The sequence below is a fragment of the Dromiciops gliroides genome, chromosome 6 (assembly GCF_019393635.1).
Source record: "Dromiciops gliroides isolate mDroGli1 chromosome 6, mDroGli1.pri, whole genome shotgun sequence".
Classification (NCBI taxonomy): Eukaryota; Metazoa; Chordata; class Mammalia; order Microbiotheria; family Microbiotheriidae; genus Dromiciops; species Dromiciops gliroides.
The window spans coordinates 35,567,085-35,586,764 of record NC_057866.1 but is presented as its reverse complement, the minus strand read 5'-3'; the positions used below and the strand labels follow the sequence as shown (position 1 = coordinate 35,586,764).

Sequence of the window (19,680 nt, the reverse complement as noted above, 5' to 3'; positions counted from 1 at the left end):
TCTGCGTGCCAGCTGAAATAAACCACCAACTTTCCACAGTTTCATTCTTTCTTCTCCCAGCTCCATGAACATATATTTTCCTCCATGCTTGGAACACATTGCAACCCTTCTGCATCCTTGCTCAAATCCTTCTTTCCCTTCAATGACCAGCTCAGGTGATGCTTCCTCCATGAAAACCTTTGTAGGGTTAAAGATTTAGAGCTATTAGAGATCTTAAGAATTATCTAGGGGCAGCTAGGTGGCACGGTGGATAAAGCACTGGCCCTGGATTCAGGAGGACCTGAGTTCAAATTCAGCCTCAGACACTTGACACTTACTAGCTGTGTGACCCTGGACAAGTCACTTAACCCACACTGCCCCACCCCACATCCCCAAATGAGTTATCTAGCTTAGCTCGCCCCTCCCATTTTATAGATGTGGAACATGAGACCCAGTGAGGTGACGTGTTTTACCATAGGTGGTAAGCGGCCGAGCCAGAATTCAAATTCATGTCCTCAGATTCCAGACTTATCAGTTTTTACTGTCATCTTTTTGCCTTCTTGAGATCTCCCCTCTCAGGGCAGCTAGGTAGTGCAGTGGATAGAGCACCGGCCCTTGAGTCAGGAGGGCCTGAGTTCAAATCTGACCTCAGACACTTGACACTTACTAGCTGTGTGACCCTGGGCAAGTCACTTAACCCCAATTGCCTCACCAAAACAAAAAAAAAAAAAAGGAAAGGAAAGGAAAGAAAAAGAAAAAAGAAAAAAAGGCATCTCCCCTATCCTGAGCCCAGATAAAAATGATCTCTTCCATTTCAGATTTTTCCAGACTGTTTAGCCTGACTATCTCCTTTACTGTTGTCCTGTTCTACCCTAATTTGTGTGATTGACTTATCCCTTCTATGAGCTAGCTCCCTGAAAGGAAGAACTATGGTATTTTCCATCTTCATCTCTTTCCCAACTCCTAGCTCAGAGCCTGCCACCTCTAAGGCCCTTCCTACTTTGCTGAATTGAGTTGAATTGAACTCTGTGAAGTCAGGAAGGAGCTTCAAATGGGGAAATGAAAGCAAGCCCCTGTGAGGAGACTTTTCCAAGTGAACTTTTAACTGGGATTAGGGCACTTGAGACACTCCATGGCCCCTCCTTCACTGCAGAGATTATTGTGCAAGCCTGGAAAATGTCTTGGCCTTGACAGATAGGCCTGGAGAAATTCCAGGAGGGCCAGCCATGCAGAAAAAGAAGGGAGGCGAATTCTAGAGGACAGTAGGTATGCGCCTGCCCTTCTAAGTCCAGCCAACCTGGCTTTTCCCAGACACTTTTCCAAGAACCAAACCCAGTGACAAATAGGAAGATGCTTGAAGTCTTGCCCCACCCACCTGACCTGCTGATCAAGGAGGGGAGGATGGTCAAGCAGGGTTGATCCATGGAACAGAAGAAATCACTCTGGCTCTAAAACTAGTGAAATTTGGAAGGCTGAGAATAGAGAGACCCAGCCTACTCTGGCCTATTCTATTGCTCATTCTTAGGATGGCCAGTGTGGACTAGGAGTGACAACTGGCTTTGCATGGTAATCTTCCTGATTTTAAGCATGATCTAGGGAAAGCCACTTCCAAATTTCCCTATCGTACTCGGGACCAATGCAATGACACGGAGACACCTTGGTTTGAGTCCTGGCTTTGTTTCTTGACAACTGTGAAACACTGGACAAGTTGCTTCACCCCTGTGGATATCAGTGTTCATAAGATCATTGACATATAGCTGGAAGGGACCTTTGATACCTTAAGTATGACCCTTCCTTCATTTTATTGTTGAGGAAAAAAGGGCTCCAGGAAGGTGGATGACTTACTTGCCCAAGGTCACACAAGAAGTAGGCATCAGAGTTGGGATTTGAGCCTTGGGCTCTCTGACCTCAGAGCCAGGGCTCTTTACAATGGACCACACCGCCTCCTGCTCTGAGCTCAGGGGGTTGTGCTATTTGGTCCTTGAAAGCTCGTCCAGCTTTGATATCTTGTGATTCTATGAAGATTACCTTATGGGAAGAGAGAATTCGCTAACTTTCATAGAGCTCTGAGAGGAAAAAGCACTAAATTACTAGGTCAACAGCTCCTTGAGCACAAGGAATGTATCTTATCTAGGGGCATAACTAGCTGTGCCTCTGAAGAGCATGGCACAAAATGTTTGTGGGACAGGGGTTCCAAATGGTGCCTTTGATTCGGGGGGTGGGCCCCAAGACAGTGAAAGAATGATGCTGAGAAAGTGTCAGTGGATGGGGGTGACAGAGAAAGATGGGAAGGCCCTCATCAGGCATTGGTAGGAAGGGTTGGAAGTGGATAACTTGTTAGCTTAACTAAACATTATGTATATATCATAAAGAGAATTCTAACTTGCTAAGCTCAATTGTTTTTACACTTTTCAATTCAATAAACAATAAACATTTAGTAAGTGCCTACTATATGCCAAACACTATGCTAAGCACTGGGGGTAGAAAAAAGGGGGAAAATAACTGTCTTAAGAAGTTTACAATATGATGGGGAGGGGCAACATGTAGGCACGGAGGACAGTCAGAGAGAATGCCGGCAGCTGAGAAGCCTAATGTCTTATTTGTGGAGAAGCTAGGAGGCCAGTGTCACTGGATTGAAGAGTATATATTGGGGAGTGAGTCTAAAGGATCTTTCAGCGATATCTAAATTTTGACTTTTAGGGCAAAGCCTCAGTTGCACTTCCCTAGTTGCACATCTAGATACGGTACTTCGCAAACTTTATAGAGCTGTATGAATGCTAGCTAGCTACAGCTCTAGTCTGTCATTATCTAATTTCAGTATTTCCTCCAGTGTCTAGCACGGGATTCAGAACATTCAAGTGCTTCATAAAAAGCCAGTCCATTTTGTCACATCTATCACATTCTTGTTCTCATACATTTCTGCAGCGGCTCCCATTTGCAAAGTCTTTCGCCATCTCCCCTGGTCCAGTCTCCAAACCAGATAAGAGGGTTCTGGCAGCTCCCTTGTTCTTGAATAGGGCAAGAGTTGATGAATGATTCCTACCTAGGAGCTGCTTGTCAGTTCAGCAAGTTGTGGTTCATTGACTTACAAAGGGACCTGGTTTCCTGTTTGTGTCTCTGTGCCCGGAAGGAGAGGTACAGAGAATATCTGGTGTCTGTCATGTCATGCTCTCAATTTTTGAAAGCTGTTCTTTGTGGTTTACCTCTCTTGTGGGGGAAGGTGGGAAGAGAGGTACCTCATGGGTCCTTGGAGATTATCTCATTTCCTCTTGTGACTTCCTCTTTCAAATAGTCTACATTATAGCATCCATCCTGCTGAAGTAGATAGTAGGGCCACAGACTGAGAGCTAGTGGGGACCTTAGAGATCATCTCTTCCAACCTCTTATTTATAAGTGAGGAATTCAGGCTCTTTTCAGTCACCATGCTTACACCCCATGGTCAGGAACCTATCCAAGATCCCAACCTTATTTACTCAGAGGAGAACACTTTATGTCTACCCATTCATGTGACCTTTAAATCTAAACAAATGAAGGTACAGAATTCAGAGTTCAAACTTGAATCCTGCTCCCACTCCCTGTCCCATCACAATCTTCTGGGTGGCCATGAGGCGCATGTAGAAAGACTACATGATCTGAAGTCAGAGCACCTGGGTCTTTACCTTGCATCTGCTACTTGTTCTCTGTGTGATCTTGGCAGGGGTATGCTGGTAAATATTTAACAACCAGCTCTCCAGCAGCAACAACAAAGTATAGATGACACTCTTTTAAGTTTAATCTGCATGATTAATACTCTTTCCTATCACTTTCTTGAGTCTGGACAATCAATAAAATAATAAATCAAGCCCTGATTTGTGGCACTAATTTCCAAGGGGTAAATACTGGCAAAGAAAATTTAGTAATCAGCTTGTAGAGCAGGTTCAAATTGACTCCAGCACACCCCCGACATTTGCGCAAGTCTTTTAACTGCCCTAGGCTTTAGTTTTTTCATTTCTAAAATAAGTAAGGCTGACTAGGTGACCTCTAAATGTATAACCCTATGACCATTGCCTTCTAGTCTGTCCCACTTCCTGTTAGAGGCTGCTAATTGCACGAAGCATAGCATACTTATAGTTTAGTTTAACTGGAAGGGGCTTGGGGGTCTTCTAATCTAAGACCCTCAATGTACACATGAGGGCACAGAGGTCCAGAGACATTCAATGACTTGTCCAGGTAACAAAGTCGGGCTTTGGAGCTCAGGTCATATGATCCCAAATAGAGTCTCTTCCCCAGTGCACTATGCTTTCATCCAAGATGGTGGCTCTCAGTGTGAAGCATATTAAAAACCTCCTTTTCAGTGCAACTGAAAATATAAAGAAATAAATATTTCTACAGTTTAATGTTTTTTGTGACTTGTCTTTGTTTCTTAGGCCCAATTCCTTTCTATTAGGAAAGTGCACAAAGGGTAAAGAACAAAAGCTAAAGCCTAGGAAAACGGATTAAGGGTGGCAACCAAAGAGGGCAAGAAATACATCTGGTCTGGTTAATATCAATTCTTTTCTGCATCCTGTGAAGAGATGAGTTGTGACCCACTGTAAGGTTCCTGTTTCAACCCAACCACTGATCATTATTGTAAATATGTTCCACAGTAACTTTGGGAGGAGTGACAGATTTTGGTCAAATTTAGTATATAGTAAAAGGTTTCAAACGACACCTCAAGTCTGATTTGTGATGTTTGAAATTGAGAAGCAAAATGGAAGACAAAACATTTCCAAATGAACAAATGGTCTCAGTTTTTTTTCAATGATTTCAATGAAATGTAATATATGAATAGAAATATGATTGGATTAGTGGAAACAGACTTGCACATGAGGCTAGTGTTAGCACAAACTGGAAGGCAGGGCAACTAATAGGGGCCAAGTTCTGAGGGGTAGCACAGAGTGAAGGAAAGAACACTGAACTTGGGGTCTGGAAGACATTGGTTCAAACTTGCCCCTGGTACCTATGAGCTGTGCAACTGGGGACAGATCATAAGATTTAGAGATAGAAGAGAACTTAGAGGCCAATCTCATTTTACCAATAAGGAAACAAGAAGGTAAAGTGACTTTCCTATGGTCACACAGCTAGTGTCTAAGGCAGGATTTGAACTCAAGTCTTCCTGACTCCAAGCCCAATGCTCTATCCATTGTGTGACTGTATCCATTGTGTCACAACTTCTATGGGCCTCAGTTTCCTCATCTGTTGTTTCTATATCCTTGGCTTGTGAGCTTTGAATGAGAAAATGCAGGCAAGGAGCTTTTGACACTCTCAAGCACCATAGAAATGTCAACTGTCTGTGGCTTGGAAAGGCAGAGAAGCATCTGGCAACGATCTGAAAGAAAACATCAATTTTCCATTCCAAAGCTACTTATAAGGAGCTTAAAAAGCAAATAGTCCAGGCTTCTGAACAGGTAGGACACTATCTCTTATGCTGTTAGTGGAACTGAATATTTTATGAGAGCAAGCAAGGGATCCAGGGGGGGCCCCCACCTATGGGGGGGTCAAAACAGTGTGGTTCTAGGGGGGTCTAGTTATCTTAGGTAGCTTTTCCTGTGTGTCTGTTTGGCCCCCCTATTTTGTGTGTCCCCCGAGAAAGTCTTGTGTCTTGTCACAAGACACTGGAAGCATTAATACCCTGGAGGACCAGGTAGTGGTAACTCTTATTCAGAAAGCAACAATCCCTGTGCTCTTGGCAATACCCTCTATGCTGTTCCCTATTCTCTATGGAGTGTCTGTGCCAGAAAACATAGGGCAATGGTAACAAGTGGTTGACCTGGAGGGGAAACTCTACATATCACTCTTACTCCAGAGTGGACAAAGGGGACTTCCCACCTTGTGAGTGAGTGTGTGTGTGTGTGTGTGTGTGTGTGTGTGTGTGTGTGTGTGAGACATACCCTAAGGATTCTGCTCTTTGGATACACCCAATGATCCCATAATGTTAGCATGAAAGCATAAAGTCCCAGAGGCCTCAAGTGGGGACTAAAACATACATACATACACACAAAAACAATCACAAAATTAGGAATTCACATTTATTGATGAGATATATACATAAAAGATACAACACTTAGTGAAATAATGAGTCTGCTGATTATTTCCAGTATACAAAGAATGTCCAGTTGTTTTATACAAGAAAAGTTACAGAAATCAGTCCACATAGTAAGAAATCTTGGAAAACTAATGGTGAAAATAGAAGACCTCAACTACCCAAAGATATCCTTAGTCAAGAAGGCATCCCTTACTACAATGAGTAGGAAACAGCTTCCGGGTTAGTTGAAGTTTTATTATCTGCATTCATTTGTCTTTGAACACTAGGTGCTAGCAAATCTGTACAGCACATCACTTCTGATTCTCAGCAGGCATTTGGAATCTAAGGGGAAAATCAATTTTCTCATATTCTGCATGTACAAGAAATGTCCCTGGAAAACCCATCTAAACACTCCTTTTCCCCCCTTTCCCTCCCCGCCCCCCAGAAGTAAGCATTTACCACTTGGCTTTAGCAAGAATTGGAAAAAAGGGACAGGAATGCTATGTTTACGAGCAGATGTTTGGAATTGAAACATCTGTCCCCCTTCTCCACCTTGTGGCCTCCCTCCGCCCCATTTCTAGGAGCTGAAGCTCATTCACTTCAGGTAACTTTCATCTCCCACTGGGGAATCTCTTGAAATTTCTCTTCACTGGAATAAAGAGAGCATCCCTTATGCAGAACAATTAGTTCTGGATTTTCTCCCTCTGAATGGGTATTCCAGATCCATTCTCATAGATCCAGTGATTGCATATATATCACAGTCTATTTTTCTGTGAACATAACACATCTGTAAACATAATCTGAATCACTTATGCCAGTCAAACAAACACCCTGTTTGCATCACATTCTTGTCACATATTTGGGGTTTGTGCACCGTCTTATTTCCTCTCTCAATGACACGGAGCCATTTTGCATTGGTATTTGTGCTTTTATTGCTGCCTTCTTCACAGATGGTTTGTGCAGGGTAATCTCCCCAGGAGGTTCAAGGGTGCAGTCTGGGGCACCAAGGGGAAGTAGGCAGGTTTGTGCTTTTGGGAAGATTGGACTATATGGAAGGTTTTGCCTCCATTCTGAGACAGAGTCTTTCCTACACTCTGAAAACAGAGAACAACCAGACATAGTTCTGGACTATGAGTCTTGGAGTCCTGTTCATTACATGCTAAGCTCGGTTGGTGCCACAGCCACAACTAGCCATTAGAGTACCCTAGTCAAGCAATATGGCATATGTCCTCAAATGAATCACAGAAAGATAGACCGAGACCCCAGGACACCAAGAGGGTTAGAGCAGTAGGAGAATGTGGGCTACGTGGGAGCTTTCTAGTTTAACAAATTATTCTTGCTAACCAGTTTAGCTGCTGCCAAAGGAATGAAAGAAAGTATCATTAAAATGAAAATATAGTCAAATTGAACACTTAAAACCACTGTTTCATATTCCAGTACCTGGAGATATGAGGCTGATTTTTTCACTATTTACACTGGAGCTTCCTTTTAACCTCATTTCCCAAAGGTCCAATATGCCAAGGGAAAAAGAATTGTAGATTGATAAACGCAATTGTTCTAACACTTGCATAAATTGATCATCATGAAAGGTCCACACCAGTGTTCTCAGCGTGCTGGATAAATATGGTTATGATTTTCACTAAGATAAGGGAAGAGTTCACATTTGCACATCAACATCCACCAGCACTCCAAAAAACACACATGCAACTTTTGATCAGAGAGCAGCAATGTAAGGAGTTCCCTATATACAAAGGAATTGAGTGGGTATGGGATTCGGAACATTAACAGCACAAAGTCTCCATTGGCATATTCTTTAATTACATCTCATTACCAAATGGGAGAAAGGAAGGTATTTCACTATTAGGTAGGAAAGGAGAAAAAGAGGCTCAAACTATGGGTCAACATTTCTACTCCATTTCAATGCACAGTTTCTCTTTTCCCAACCCCAAATTAAATTAAATTAATTAAAATACAGCTATACAACATTTCACTGAAATTCCCATCTATGTCTACACAATTACCTATGTCTACACAAAGTACAAGGAGGCACTGTGCTTCATTTTTTAATAGAGGGACAAGATGTGGGCACAGCTAAAAGAAATACTTTCAACCAATTAAACAAAACACAAAAACATGTCAGCTGTTGCTATTAGAACTCAGAGAGCCAACCAATATGCCCTACACCAGAGGAGAGAACATTAGGTTGGTCTGCTGAGAAGAGAGTGGAAAAATGTACATGGATTCCAATGGTCACCCAGTAGGTGACCATTTTGCCCAGAGAAGCCCTGGATGGAAACATTGGACCTAGAACCAATGTCAGAAACTGAATGTTTGGAACATCACCCCCACCCCCACCCCACCCCAAACCCTTTTTTATTTATGAGTAAGCCACTCTTAGTTTGCATCTAGGAGGAGAAAATATGGTTATTTACATGGGCTCAGATTCTGTCCTGAGTTGCTTCTAAAGTATTTCAAAGGATTCTCCCTCCCTACCTACCCTCCCACCCCCTCCTACGAGATAATATTTCTTTACAGTTGTGCTCTATGAAAGCAAATGTTTATTCCCTGGCCAAATGTGCTTGGTTCACAGAATAATGGGAAGTGGAAATGATATTGATCTGCTTATCAGAAATGAATTACAACAACTCCCCCCCTGCCCCCTCCCATTTTATTCTGCATCCCCCATCCTTCATTTCCCTACATGTGAAACTTCTCCCAAGCTAAGGGCTTCTGTTTATTTTGATATTAAACAATTAAAAAGTGAGGGGATGAAGGGGTGAGAGAGAGGGGGAGCTCTGATATGGAACTCTTATTGCAACCAATCTCACTAACATGACCTTGGCCTTTGGGATTTTTAGCTGGGATCACAAGAGTAAAAGTAAGATCTAAAGGATCAGCACCACTTGTTAAAACCAGGTCAAGTCCATTTGAAAGTTCTACTGCTATAGAATTGATATTTTTTCACATGCTATTAAAGGTAGCAGCATCTGCTGCTCATTGAGCAAGTACTTTGTTCTAAAGTCCTCTCCCACCCTCCCCCACCCCCACCCCACTCCCTGTCCCAGGTGATTTTAGGCTAAGAATGAGCTGAATTACTGTAAAATGTCATAAGAAAATTGTGTTCTGCTTATTAGATTCCTTTTTCAACTATGGTCATATACAAAATATCAGCATAAGAAAATATGTGTCTGTAAATTACAGATACTAAATAGTTTAACTCTGTCTACACTGTAATTCTCTGTGGTTTCTGGAAAACAGGTATAAACTCATAAAATCACTATTAAAAAGCTAAATTGACATTAAGCATATAATATCTGAAAAGCATAAATATACTCTATAAATAATGATGAATAGTAGGGCAGAAGGCAGAAGATAAAGAATGTGTTAGGAGGGGCAGCTAGGTGGCACAGTGGATAGAGCACTGGCCCTGGATTCAGGAGGACCTGAGTTCAAATTCAGCCTCAGACCCTTGACACTTACTAGCTGTGTGACCCTGGGCAAGTCACTTAACCCCAATTGCCTTATCAAAAAAAAAAAAAAAAAGAATGTGTTAGGACAGGAGACTGGATGAAGCTGGAGATTCCTGGGTTCATAGGTTTAGAGAAGTCCCTAAAAAGGGACTTTGGAGGTTAAATAGTCTGACCCTCTCATTTTATAGATGAGGAAACTGAGGCTCATGGAGATTAAGTACTCACGGTCACACAGTGCAAGAGTTGAGATTGAGACCTCAGGCCTTCTGACTCCCAACCTAAAACTCTTTCCACTGAACCATGAATCAATCAGTGGATTTAGAATTGCAATACTGATGAACATGGGCCAACTATTGCCCATGAGAATCTATGTTCTTTACTGGAAAGTTAGATTGGAATGGGATGACAGGAAAACCAAATTTTAAACACATGCTATAAATTGTCTCCCCTACACTATAGAAAGCAAATAGAAAAAGTGTGATACAAAAATACCCACAAAGGTAGAACTCCTCATATATACAAAGATCTAGACATGTCTCTATTAGACAATGCACATCTTCTTTCATATTCTCAAGAGAAAATGCCTTTCAATGAGGTCGGAGGTTAGGGAGTATGTTACATTGATTTCAAAATAAACCTAGGTTCTATTGTCCGATTTATAAGAAAAATAATATCTTATTTTGAATAATAGCTACTCAAAGATCAGTTTTTCTGATTGTATACTTGAAGGAAAGGGCTCAGGGCTCAGGCATGAAGACAAAGGTGAGATTTCCAAAAGTGAGATGACTCTATGTCAACAGCTGGGCTGTTCTTTCCTTCTCTGATAAAAGCAACATACATTTTCGAGGCCCGTGGTCTTGCTGTGATGTAAAAGAGCCAAAGTTCCCAGAGGACCTGCATTGTGACTGTGTCGTCACCATCTCCCATCAGGGAGAAGAATTGTAGTAACAGTTGGTAGGTTCTGCCATCCCTCTGGGGGAAGGAAGAAGTCCTTCCTGAATGAGTAGGGGATTCTCTGGAAGCAGACCTTGGGGTGTACTATGATTGAGCCGGCTTGCAGCTACCTGGCTGGACCCTGCTGAACCAGCAGCATCCTTGCTTTTTTCCTAGTATCTGATTTTACAGCTAAAACAAAGAAGCAATCTACCCAAGAAGAGGGAAGATTTAAGAACAGGAGAATTGGATCCTGGAGAAGGAAGCCAATGGGTATAAGAAAGAGGGATGGAAGGAGGAAAAGGCAGCTATAAAAAAGATCAGTCAATTATTTTTCAAGATAGCCTTTAGAGTAAATGTGGTCTTGCCACTTTGGAGAAGACCCATCTTGATGGGTGGAGAAATGCTCTTCATCATCTTGTTTTCAAGAAATTCAATTATTTGTGCATTTTAAGGACTCAATCATAAACAAAATCTCCTAATGAAGAAAACTCATGAAAAACAGAAAAGTGTTTTGTGTCCTGTATTTCCCCCATGATATAATCTACATCAGAACTGAACCTAGCATAGGGCAACTAGGACTTTGTCACAGGGTGATAACATATGGTGGTGGGGGTGAGGGGATATTTCTACTTCATAGTAATCCTCTGGGTTTCTACATTCTCTGTTGTCCTGAGCTACCTAGAATGATTATCCCCATGCTCCCTCACCTGATCCCATCACCCTCACTCTCCTTTTCTGATCCCACCTTCCCCCATTTCCATACCAGCAGGACCAGACCTAAACAAGTCAGACTGAATGCATCTCATGGCTAAGCCTAGGGACCCTCAGCAGCAATCAAGGCATACCAACCTCCTCAACAGAGGGGATAGGGTCTCTGTCTTTCCCTACCAATACAAAGTGATTTTGTATCACTTGTTGGGATTCCGAGGTTGCATAATAGCTTAGCCATCATCAAAAACCAAGGAGGGCGTTGGATAAAATTCCAAAAATTTTACATTTCCTATATACATCAATGTTTTGATGAAGTCTGATGATGGTTAAAATAAAGCATCACATTGTAGATGCTGCAGAGGCCATGGGACATCCTGGGACAAAGACCTAGTTTTCTATTCTAGGTCTTAAATCAAATATGCCTAAAGGTATTTTAGCCACTTCATTGAATAGGTCCCAGATCTATTCCATTGAAGAAAAAAAGGGCTCAGGTATTTGGGACATCTACAGTATATTCCATGAAAGTCCAATTTTTCTGAGTTATCCTTCTTTTCAGGCTGATTCTCCAGACAAAATAAAATGGAACACTAACACAAAGGAGTTAATGCCTTAATCAACTGCTCACCACACACCTCCTGAGACAAAAGGGTAGGACCCTGGACTCCCAAGTACTGACACCTGCTTTTAAATATGTACACACATACACTGGGATGTGTTTACCTGTGAATCAATGAAAACATTCAAAGGAGACACGCAGAGAGAGAGGTGCTCACAAACAACCAGTCTCATTGTGTAAGCCTTGCTCACAGTTTCATAAGGGTTTTCAAACCTTCTTGCAAAAGGCTCCTTGTAATTCCCAAACCCGATTAGCAATTAGTGCTTGTTTTGAGAAAATGGTTTGTTTGGGTCGTTCAAAGTGAGTTGTGTTGCTACAACAGGAGTGATGTAAGAGCCCATGAGAGAGAAGAGGGAGATGCCTCCAAACCTCTTGCCATGACAGTAGCACATTCTCTGAACCATGATTCCTAGGGTCCTTTAGAGGATGTCTGAACCAACTTCCTTTCTTTTATAGACAAGGAAACTGAAATGCAGAGGAGTGAAATTACTTGCCCAGGGTCACATAACTTTTCAATGTCAGGAGTGGGATTGGAAACCAAGTCTTCCTAATGCCAAATTCTACCCTCTTCCTCCTATGCCACACTGCCTTCTAGGAATAAGGGACTTTGTTGAAAGAAGATATGAGTTTGTGTGCCCAAATTCAAGGCCATTGGATGACATTCTCCCCCCTAATCAGTCTATGAAATCTAAAATAAGTCAAACATAAGAGTACAGTAGAGATGGATTGGCAGAAAACCTCAGTCTGAAACCTAGTTTTTCTATTTCCTAATTATATGACTTTGTCAACATCAATTCCCCTTTAGTCATCTCAATGATAAAGGAACAGAATTGGATCCAATGGCTTCCAAAGCCTTTTTCAATTCTAAGTCCTATGACTTCTAGGGAAAAGATTTTTCTTAAATTAATGTATTCGGGGCAAAGATGCTAAAGCTAGGGTCCATGAACTTAAGAAAAAAAATATTTTGATGACTATTTCAATATAATTGGTTTTATCTGTCATCCTGTGTATTTTATTTTTCTGCATTTAAAAATGTTATACTATCAAAGGGTCCATGGACTTCACCAGTCTCTCAGTCTCTCAGTCTCTCAGTCTCTCAGTCTCTCAGTCTCTCAGTCTCTCTCTCTCTCTCTCTCTCTCACACACACACACACACACACACACACACAGTTTTTTAAAGCCCTGGTATGAGGGGAAATAGATCCTTCCAGATACAAATCCTTCTATATATAGTCTTCTTGGGGACCTCCATCTGTGAAAGTGGTTTCTTTCTTTTTTTAAGTAAGGAAAAAGGGAATGTTATGCTGAAATATTTGTGTTATGATATAAATAAAATGCTATCAAGTTTCTGCCTCATGATATGTTTTTTATGTCAACAGCTGCCCTGGTTCAAATGGATAGTGGCCAAATTATACCTCAAGAAACAATGATCTCTGTGTAATGGAAGAAGGGTATTATGGAGTGGGAAGGGGAGTTTCAGGCAGGATGTGACATTTTCAAAGGAAGCAAATGGGAAATGCAGGATTTTTTTTTTAGAAGTTGATACAATATAAAAAACAACCAAGGATGAACATAGGGAATGGACTTGTGATTTCATTAATATAGGAGCACTGCCGGTTCAGGAAAGTCCCTCCACTGTTGCAGGTTGGTCTCTTCTCCACTACTCCTAGTCTTAAAGAGTTCACCAAGGGTCACATAGTCAGGAGTCATTAAAGGTGGGACTTGAACGTAGGTCCTAGTGGCATCACTCACTATCCATTATGTTAGACTGCCTCTCAAAATGAACCATAACACAAACACACACACACACACACACACACACACACACACACAATCCCCAAACCCTATTTGCTTGGTTCCAGTATTGCATATCCAAGCATATCCACGTCTTGTTTTTTAGGGTTTTATAAGGGAGAGATTACAAAGATAATTAAGTCAGAGTCTTCCCTGAGTATTTGACCTACAAATATCATCCCTGGAATGCTCTTCAAGCTCTATGTTTTTATTTCAATCATCCTGACTTAAAGACTAGTCAATGGTACAAGGAACACTGTCTTAGGAACCAAAATTTTAACCTCAACTTTCCTTCTTGGTTCAAAGGGAGTTTGGCCAAATGAGAAGCAAACCAGTGCCACAGAGATTCATGGGAACCAAACTGGAGGGTAGGCCAGAGAGGTTGCTTTTCTTGGGGTGTGACTTTCAGAAACTCCTCTTAGTTTTAAATCAGGCCAAAGCTAAAATGGCTTATTTTTCTATTCTTTAGATTATAGAAAGTTAACAGAGACATAATCACCAGATTTTGGCCATAGGGAAAGCGACAACAACAACAACACACTCACATCAACCTTTTAGTTGGCGGGAGAGAGGGATTCTGGGATCTTGTATGGAGGGAGATGGCAAGGCAAATCAAGTTCTGGCCAAAAAGGATTTCCTCCTATGCTGTCTGGTAACTTTCCATTTTAACTAATTTTTCTAGTTCATTTGGTAGAAGTTCAGTCGTTTTTAATCACCTAAACTACTAAAGATAGTAACACTTTCATTATTAAAAAAGTGCTTTTCATGTCCTCTGGAGTTCAGGACCCTGGGACAAAGGACCGATCACCCTTCCTTAATTACAGTTCTAAGAAAGAATCTTCCAGAGCACTATTGGATCTGTTTGGGCTTATTGCTGTGATTCGCAAGGCAATATTGGATGAAGAGCCTGAGCTAGTGGGTGGAAGGGGGTGGGGGAAGCTTTCTATGCTAGCAATGTGAAGCATATTATTTTCAAAAACATTGATGAAAATAGTGTTATCTTCAAGAATACAGCAGCTCAAGAGCAACAACAGCACATTCATAAATAGCTCTTCACAAGACTTATCTATAGTGTTCTTCCCATGAATCTATGATACCCTCAAAGAACACACTGGGCATGCTTGTGGTCTTTAAGGTCTATTTCAACTATAATCAAACAACTCAAAATCTCCCCAGCCTTCATTTGTAATTTGAAGGATAATGGGATGATGTATTTGTAGCAGGAAGGTTCCTTGGGGCTCATGTAGTTCATTTCCCTCAATTTCCACAACATTCTCCCCCCTCCCATTTCTAGAATTTGGGTTAGGAATCCACCTGAGTCACTATTTGAGAACAGTATCTTCCCCAAGCTTTCTTGGGTTCCTGGCTTCTATTTGGCTAGAAAGTGCAAGACCTAAATGTTCTCAGGGTATATGGGCACTCTTGTGTTGGCAAGACTAATACTAATATTCATACTTACACCCAAACTCATAATTTTGCAATACAATACTATACTAATACTACTATTTATATTATTATTTTAGTAGGTCTTGGAAAAATCCAGCTTGATCTGACTAGGAGAGACTGAAGTAATGGGCTGTTTTGGGGGGGTTATATAATTGCTTCTTCAAACTACTAAGTCAGGGGCAGCTAGGTGGAGCAGTGAATAAAGCACTGGCCTTGGATTCAGGAGGACCTGAGTTCAAATCCAGCCTTAGACACTTGACACTTAACTAGCTGTGTCACCCTGGGCAAGTCACTTAACCCTCATTGCCCTGCAAAAACAAAACAAAAAAACAAACCAAAAACAAACTAATAAGGCTATGTCTATGCACCTAAGGGAAAATGTACAATAGAAACCACTGTCCACAGAGTTCAGTTCTAAAACATCTGAGACCATGGTTGCTTGGTTTGAATGATTTAGATAATTGCTCCAGTTGTCTGCTTTCCTTTGCAAGTACAGACTAGTGGCTTGGAACAAATAACTACCTCAACCAAGCTTGAAAGAATGGGCCCATAGATTCCTTCTCATGAATTGTAATACATGTCACATTTTTTAAAAAGTAGATGAGCTTAGGTTTAAATAGGGCTTCAGAAAGGGGAAAAAAATGAGAGGAGGCATTTGAATGAGTTTGTTTCTCACCCTCCTCATCCTCTACCTCTCTGATCCAATTCACAGATGGCTGAGAAGAAATTTGCATGTCACCTAAAGAATTAAGGTGGTAACAACATACAGCTGCATGAAACTGACTTGGTTGCCCAGGTTACTTGTTCCATAGATGAGTGCTTTGGGTCTAAAGCACTGTACAATGCTGGCTCTGGAGTAAGATGAATTCAAAGCCTTTCTCTGCTGCTTACTAGTCACTTAAGCTACCTAAGGCTCCCTTTCCTGTTCTATAAAATGAGGTCTAGATGACCTATGGGGTCCCTTCCAGCTCCAGACCTAGAACTCAGGTTTTTAAAAATTAAATATAACGTTAATGTCTTTTGAAATGCCACGTTTCCACAATGGCTTTGTATACATGTAAATCTCAACAGCAAAATTATAAGCATAAGGAAAAAACATGCGCTGGACATAGATTCTGAATTCGCTTCTTATGGCACATTATGTTGGGGTGGGGTAAGGATGGTGAAGAAAGAAGATGAGGTCTGAAAAATCGGGGGACCTGGTAGAAACCCAGGTGGTGTAGAGAAGATAGGAAGCTTTGGGGTGTGAAGGAGAAAAACTTGCAAGAAGAATACTAGGAAGCAAATTCCTCAGGTGGCATCTGCCAATGAGCATTCCAGGAGAGTTTCTAAGTAAAAAGCTGGGCTCTTTCCCTTAGAGTATTTCTTAGAGACTTCACAACACAACCAAGAAATCCTGGGAGATCTGTCTGATTGGTGTTAACCCTGTCATGTGAAAAGTCTCAGCCGCCTCCCTTGTTCAAGACTCCTGAGACAGAAAATGCTTGATCTGTTTTCTCTCATCAATCCCCTGACTCTCCAAGTCCCTGCCAGTCCAACAAAAATGACCCAGGGAGCCATTTTCTATGAAAGAAGAAGTGCTGTTTAATACTGCTCCTAAGCGGGTGGTGACTCTGCTCTAAGAAATAAACACAACCAGATTCCAGTATTTCTTTGAAAGCAACAAACAATCTGCTTTGGAAGAGAGAAAGCCACAGGGAGCAGAGAGGGAAGAGATGGGTAGCCAAGATGCCCATGAAACATCCCATCACAATTGAAAGTTGGCTTCAATCATTTTTCTGTTTGTGCTCTGAACGTCCCCGACTTTGGAAGCACACTTTTTGCTTCCTTTCGGATAACTCCTAGGTGAGGATCAAGAGTTAGAGATATTCCTAGAACCTTAATAGGCCAAGTTTTTGGTGATTTGCTCTCAAGTCCTCAGCAAACTCCAACTCTAGAAATTTAGGGGCAATACTGTGGGCTTAAAAGGTATTAACTGGGGCAGCTAGGTGGCACAATGGATAGAGCCCCAGCCCTGGAGTCAGGAGTACCTGAGCTCAAATCCGGCCTCAGACACTTAACACTTACTAGCTGTGTGACCCTGGGCAAGTCACTTAACCCCAATTGCCCTTAAAAAAAAAAAAAAAGGATTAACTGAGGAGGGTATCTGAAAAAGTGCTAGGCAAATCTCCCATTATGGACTCTACTCTAGGATAATGTTACTTATACATGGACTTCCTTCCAACTTCGATAGCATCAAAATGGCTACCTGGATAGAAACGGTGAGGAGGTATCCTTCCTTGTCACCTTCAAGTTTTAAGGCTAAATGGATTAAAATACAGGGAATAGAAGTTGTTTTTTTCTCAATGGGATATTTTACATATTAATATTTTTTGGTCCCCTGATTCAAGAGAAATATAGGAGCAGAAATCATTGGTACGGGCTCACATAAGCTAATGGACTTGATAAAGAAGATGGACTTTTCTTTAAATTAAGTGTCCAGTGTAGATTTTTAGGCATTGAGTGTATATATGCTATCTGTTTTCATTTTATACAAATATTACATGGTTACAAAGACTTCCCCTTCAAGAAGATTTGGTCGATTTATATGGTTGTGTATTCTGGATTTCTTGGACTGTTGTGGAAAAAGTAGGGATCATGTCCCCATTGTTAAGAACCCAAAGAATAATTCAATTACAGTAGAAATTCTAATTATAACCTCAATTCAGGAGAATGTAAACTCCTTAAGGTTGGGGACTATTTTACTTTTGCCTCTGTATTCCTAATACCTAATACAATAGAGCCTTGCCCAAAGCAGGTACCTAATAAATGCTTATTTAATTAAATAATGCTCCTGTATATGAGGAGAATGAAGCCCACTGTAAACATAGGCCAAACAGCCACAACAAATTTCATTATCACAGTTGGAGGCAAAACAGATTTCAACAAATCATCTTAATCTTGAAGCTAGTGAATATTTACATTGTCTGTGTCTTTAACTTTAGATAAATATATGCAGCAGCACTGGGCAAAAATTATTTCTTAATCAATGATTAAGTTATTTAAAAGAAAATATCCTTACAATTAGAATGGCACAGCATGCTGTATTGTTTAAATGGGTGCTGTTTGTGAGGGAAGGGGAGGTCTGGATCTGTGACTTCATGAGCATGGAGAGATTCCCATCAAGGAAATATTCCTTACCAATGCAGATTGGTACTTGTTCTGCATCTTATACTATGAATTGCAACTATGGAATATATATATATATATGTATATATATATATATATGGGGGTGTGTGTGTGTGTATTTAAAATTTATGTAATTATTCATGACCATGAGTCAGCATAGTGGAGGGCTTAGAGGTACAGTTTTAGAGTTAGGAAGACCTGGGTTAAATTCTTGCCTCTGGCACTTACTGGCTGTGTGACAGGGGACAAGTTGTTTAACCTTTCTATGCCCCAAGCAACTCTTTAGGACTATAAGTTACAGATGAGTTGCCATTCTGCAGAGGTGATGGGAAATTCCATTTGGGAAATGGACGAACTCATGAGTCTAGATCTAAAAAACTCATTGATAGAAAGACACAGGGGAGAAAAATGAGAGTGTTTGGAACCAGCCTTCTTGAATCTAGTTTCCCCTACAGTCTTTTTCTAAAAAACAATTATTTTGGAGACACTTAATTTAAAGGGCACCCAGAAGACAAGTGGTCAGCATTCACAGCATCAGGTGCTTGCTTTGAGTCAAACACATGTAAAACTTGGAAGAGGATTTACAACCAGATGAAGCTTGCTGGTGGTGTCTCTTGTGCATCCCAAGAGAAAACATGGAAAATACTTTTCAGTCCATAGCACATCCTAACTTCTTTGTGCCCTGAGTCCCTGCGGTTCCCCATACTGGCTTCACCACATTTTCACATTCTTGGTAGAAAGAACATTCCCATTCTTTCTACAGCTCAAGTGGGGGGGGATGCCAGTGAGAGGGCATCTTTAATGCTAACGGATTCCTCCAGCTGCCTCCATCCAAACAGTAATACAACGGAGAGGGTTAAATGGTTACGGCCAGTTATTTGGCAAAGACACTGCCCTGTGCTTACAAAGGCTGCTTTATGACACCTCTTCCTAGCCTCAGTTAACAAATTAAGTAAGCGTATTTATAGATCTTTTTTTTTTTTAAGGGATGTTTCTGTTTAATCTTTACATCATCTTTTTACCATTGGATAACTTCGGAGAGTTTATTCAAGATGGAGCTCGGAGTCTGTTTCTGTGCTTTAATTATCCCGCTTCCAGGGCTCTTCCTCACCATGGCAATCTGCCGACTTTCCATTGGTTGCCAGTATGACCTGAAAATAGGGAGCATTAACATCCAGCTTACAGGTCAGCCAACAAAGAGCACCAGTGGGGTATTTGGAAGAGTGGCAGTCCTTCAGTAGTCATCACCAATGGGCGGGGATATTCCCCCCCACCCCGGGGGGGGGGGGTTTAACACTTACTTGCAAACATTGGTTACATTCATGAGGATAAGGCTTTGGGAACAATTTGTTGAATTGTGTGTGTGAAGGGAGAGGGGTATCTAACTACACACACTCAGAACACTCAGAGAAGATGCTGCTACACACAACCACATGAAATGGGTAAGGAACTGGACAGCTATCTCTAATCATCCATGGGAAAGGTTCAGTTGCAATCAGGTCAGACTAGCTTCTGTT

General features: G+C 41.3%; 1 protein-coding gene across 3 annotated transcripts in view; it reads right to left on the bottom strand.

Annotated features, from left to right (window-relative positions):
* Window positions 1-19,680, bottom strand: part of SLC1A2 (solute carrier family 1 member 2) — a 220,645-nt gene that overhangs the window by 35,155 nt on the left and 165,810 nt on the right. For 2 of the 3 annotated variants that reach the window (XM_043973243.1, XM_043973242.1), the window contains exon 11: window positions 6,013-19,314. In XM_043973243.1, the coding sequence (XP_043829178.1) occupies window positions 19,243-19,314 (72 nt within the window). In that variant the 3' untranslated portion in view covers window positions 6,013-19,242. Of the gene's footprint in view, window positions 1-6,012; window positions 19,315-19,680 lie in introns of those variants that run through there. The other variant, XR_006353653.1, reaches the window with a different exon arrangement.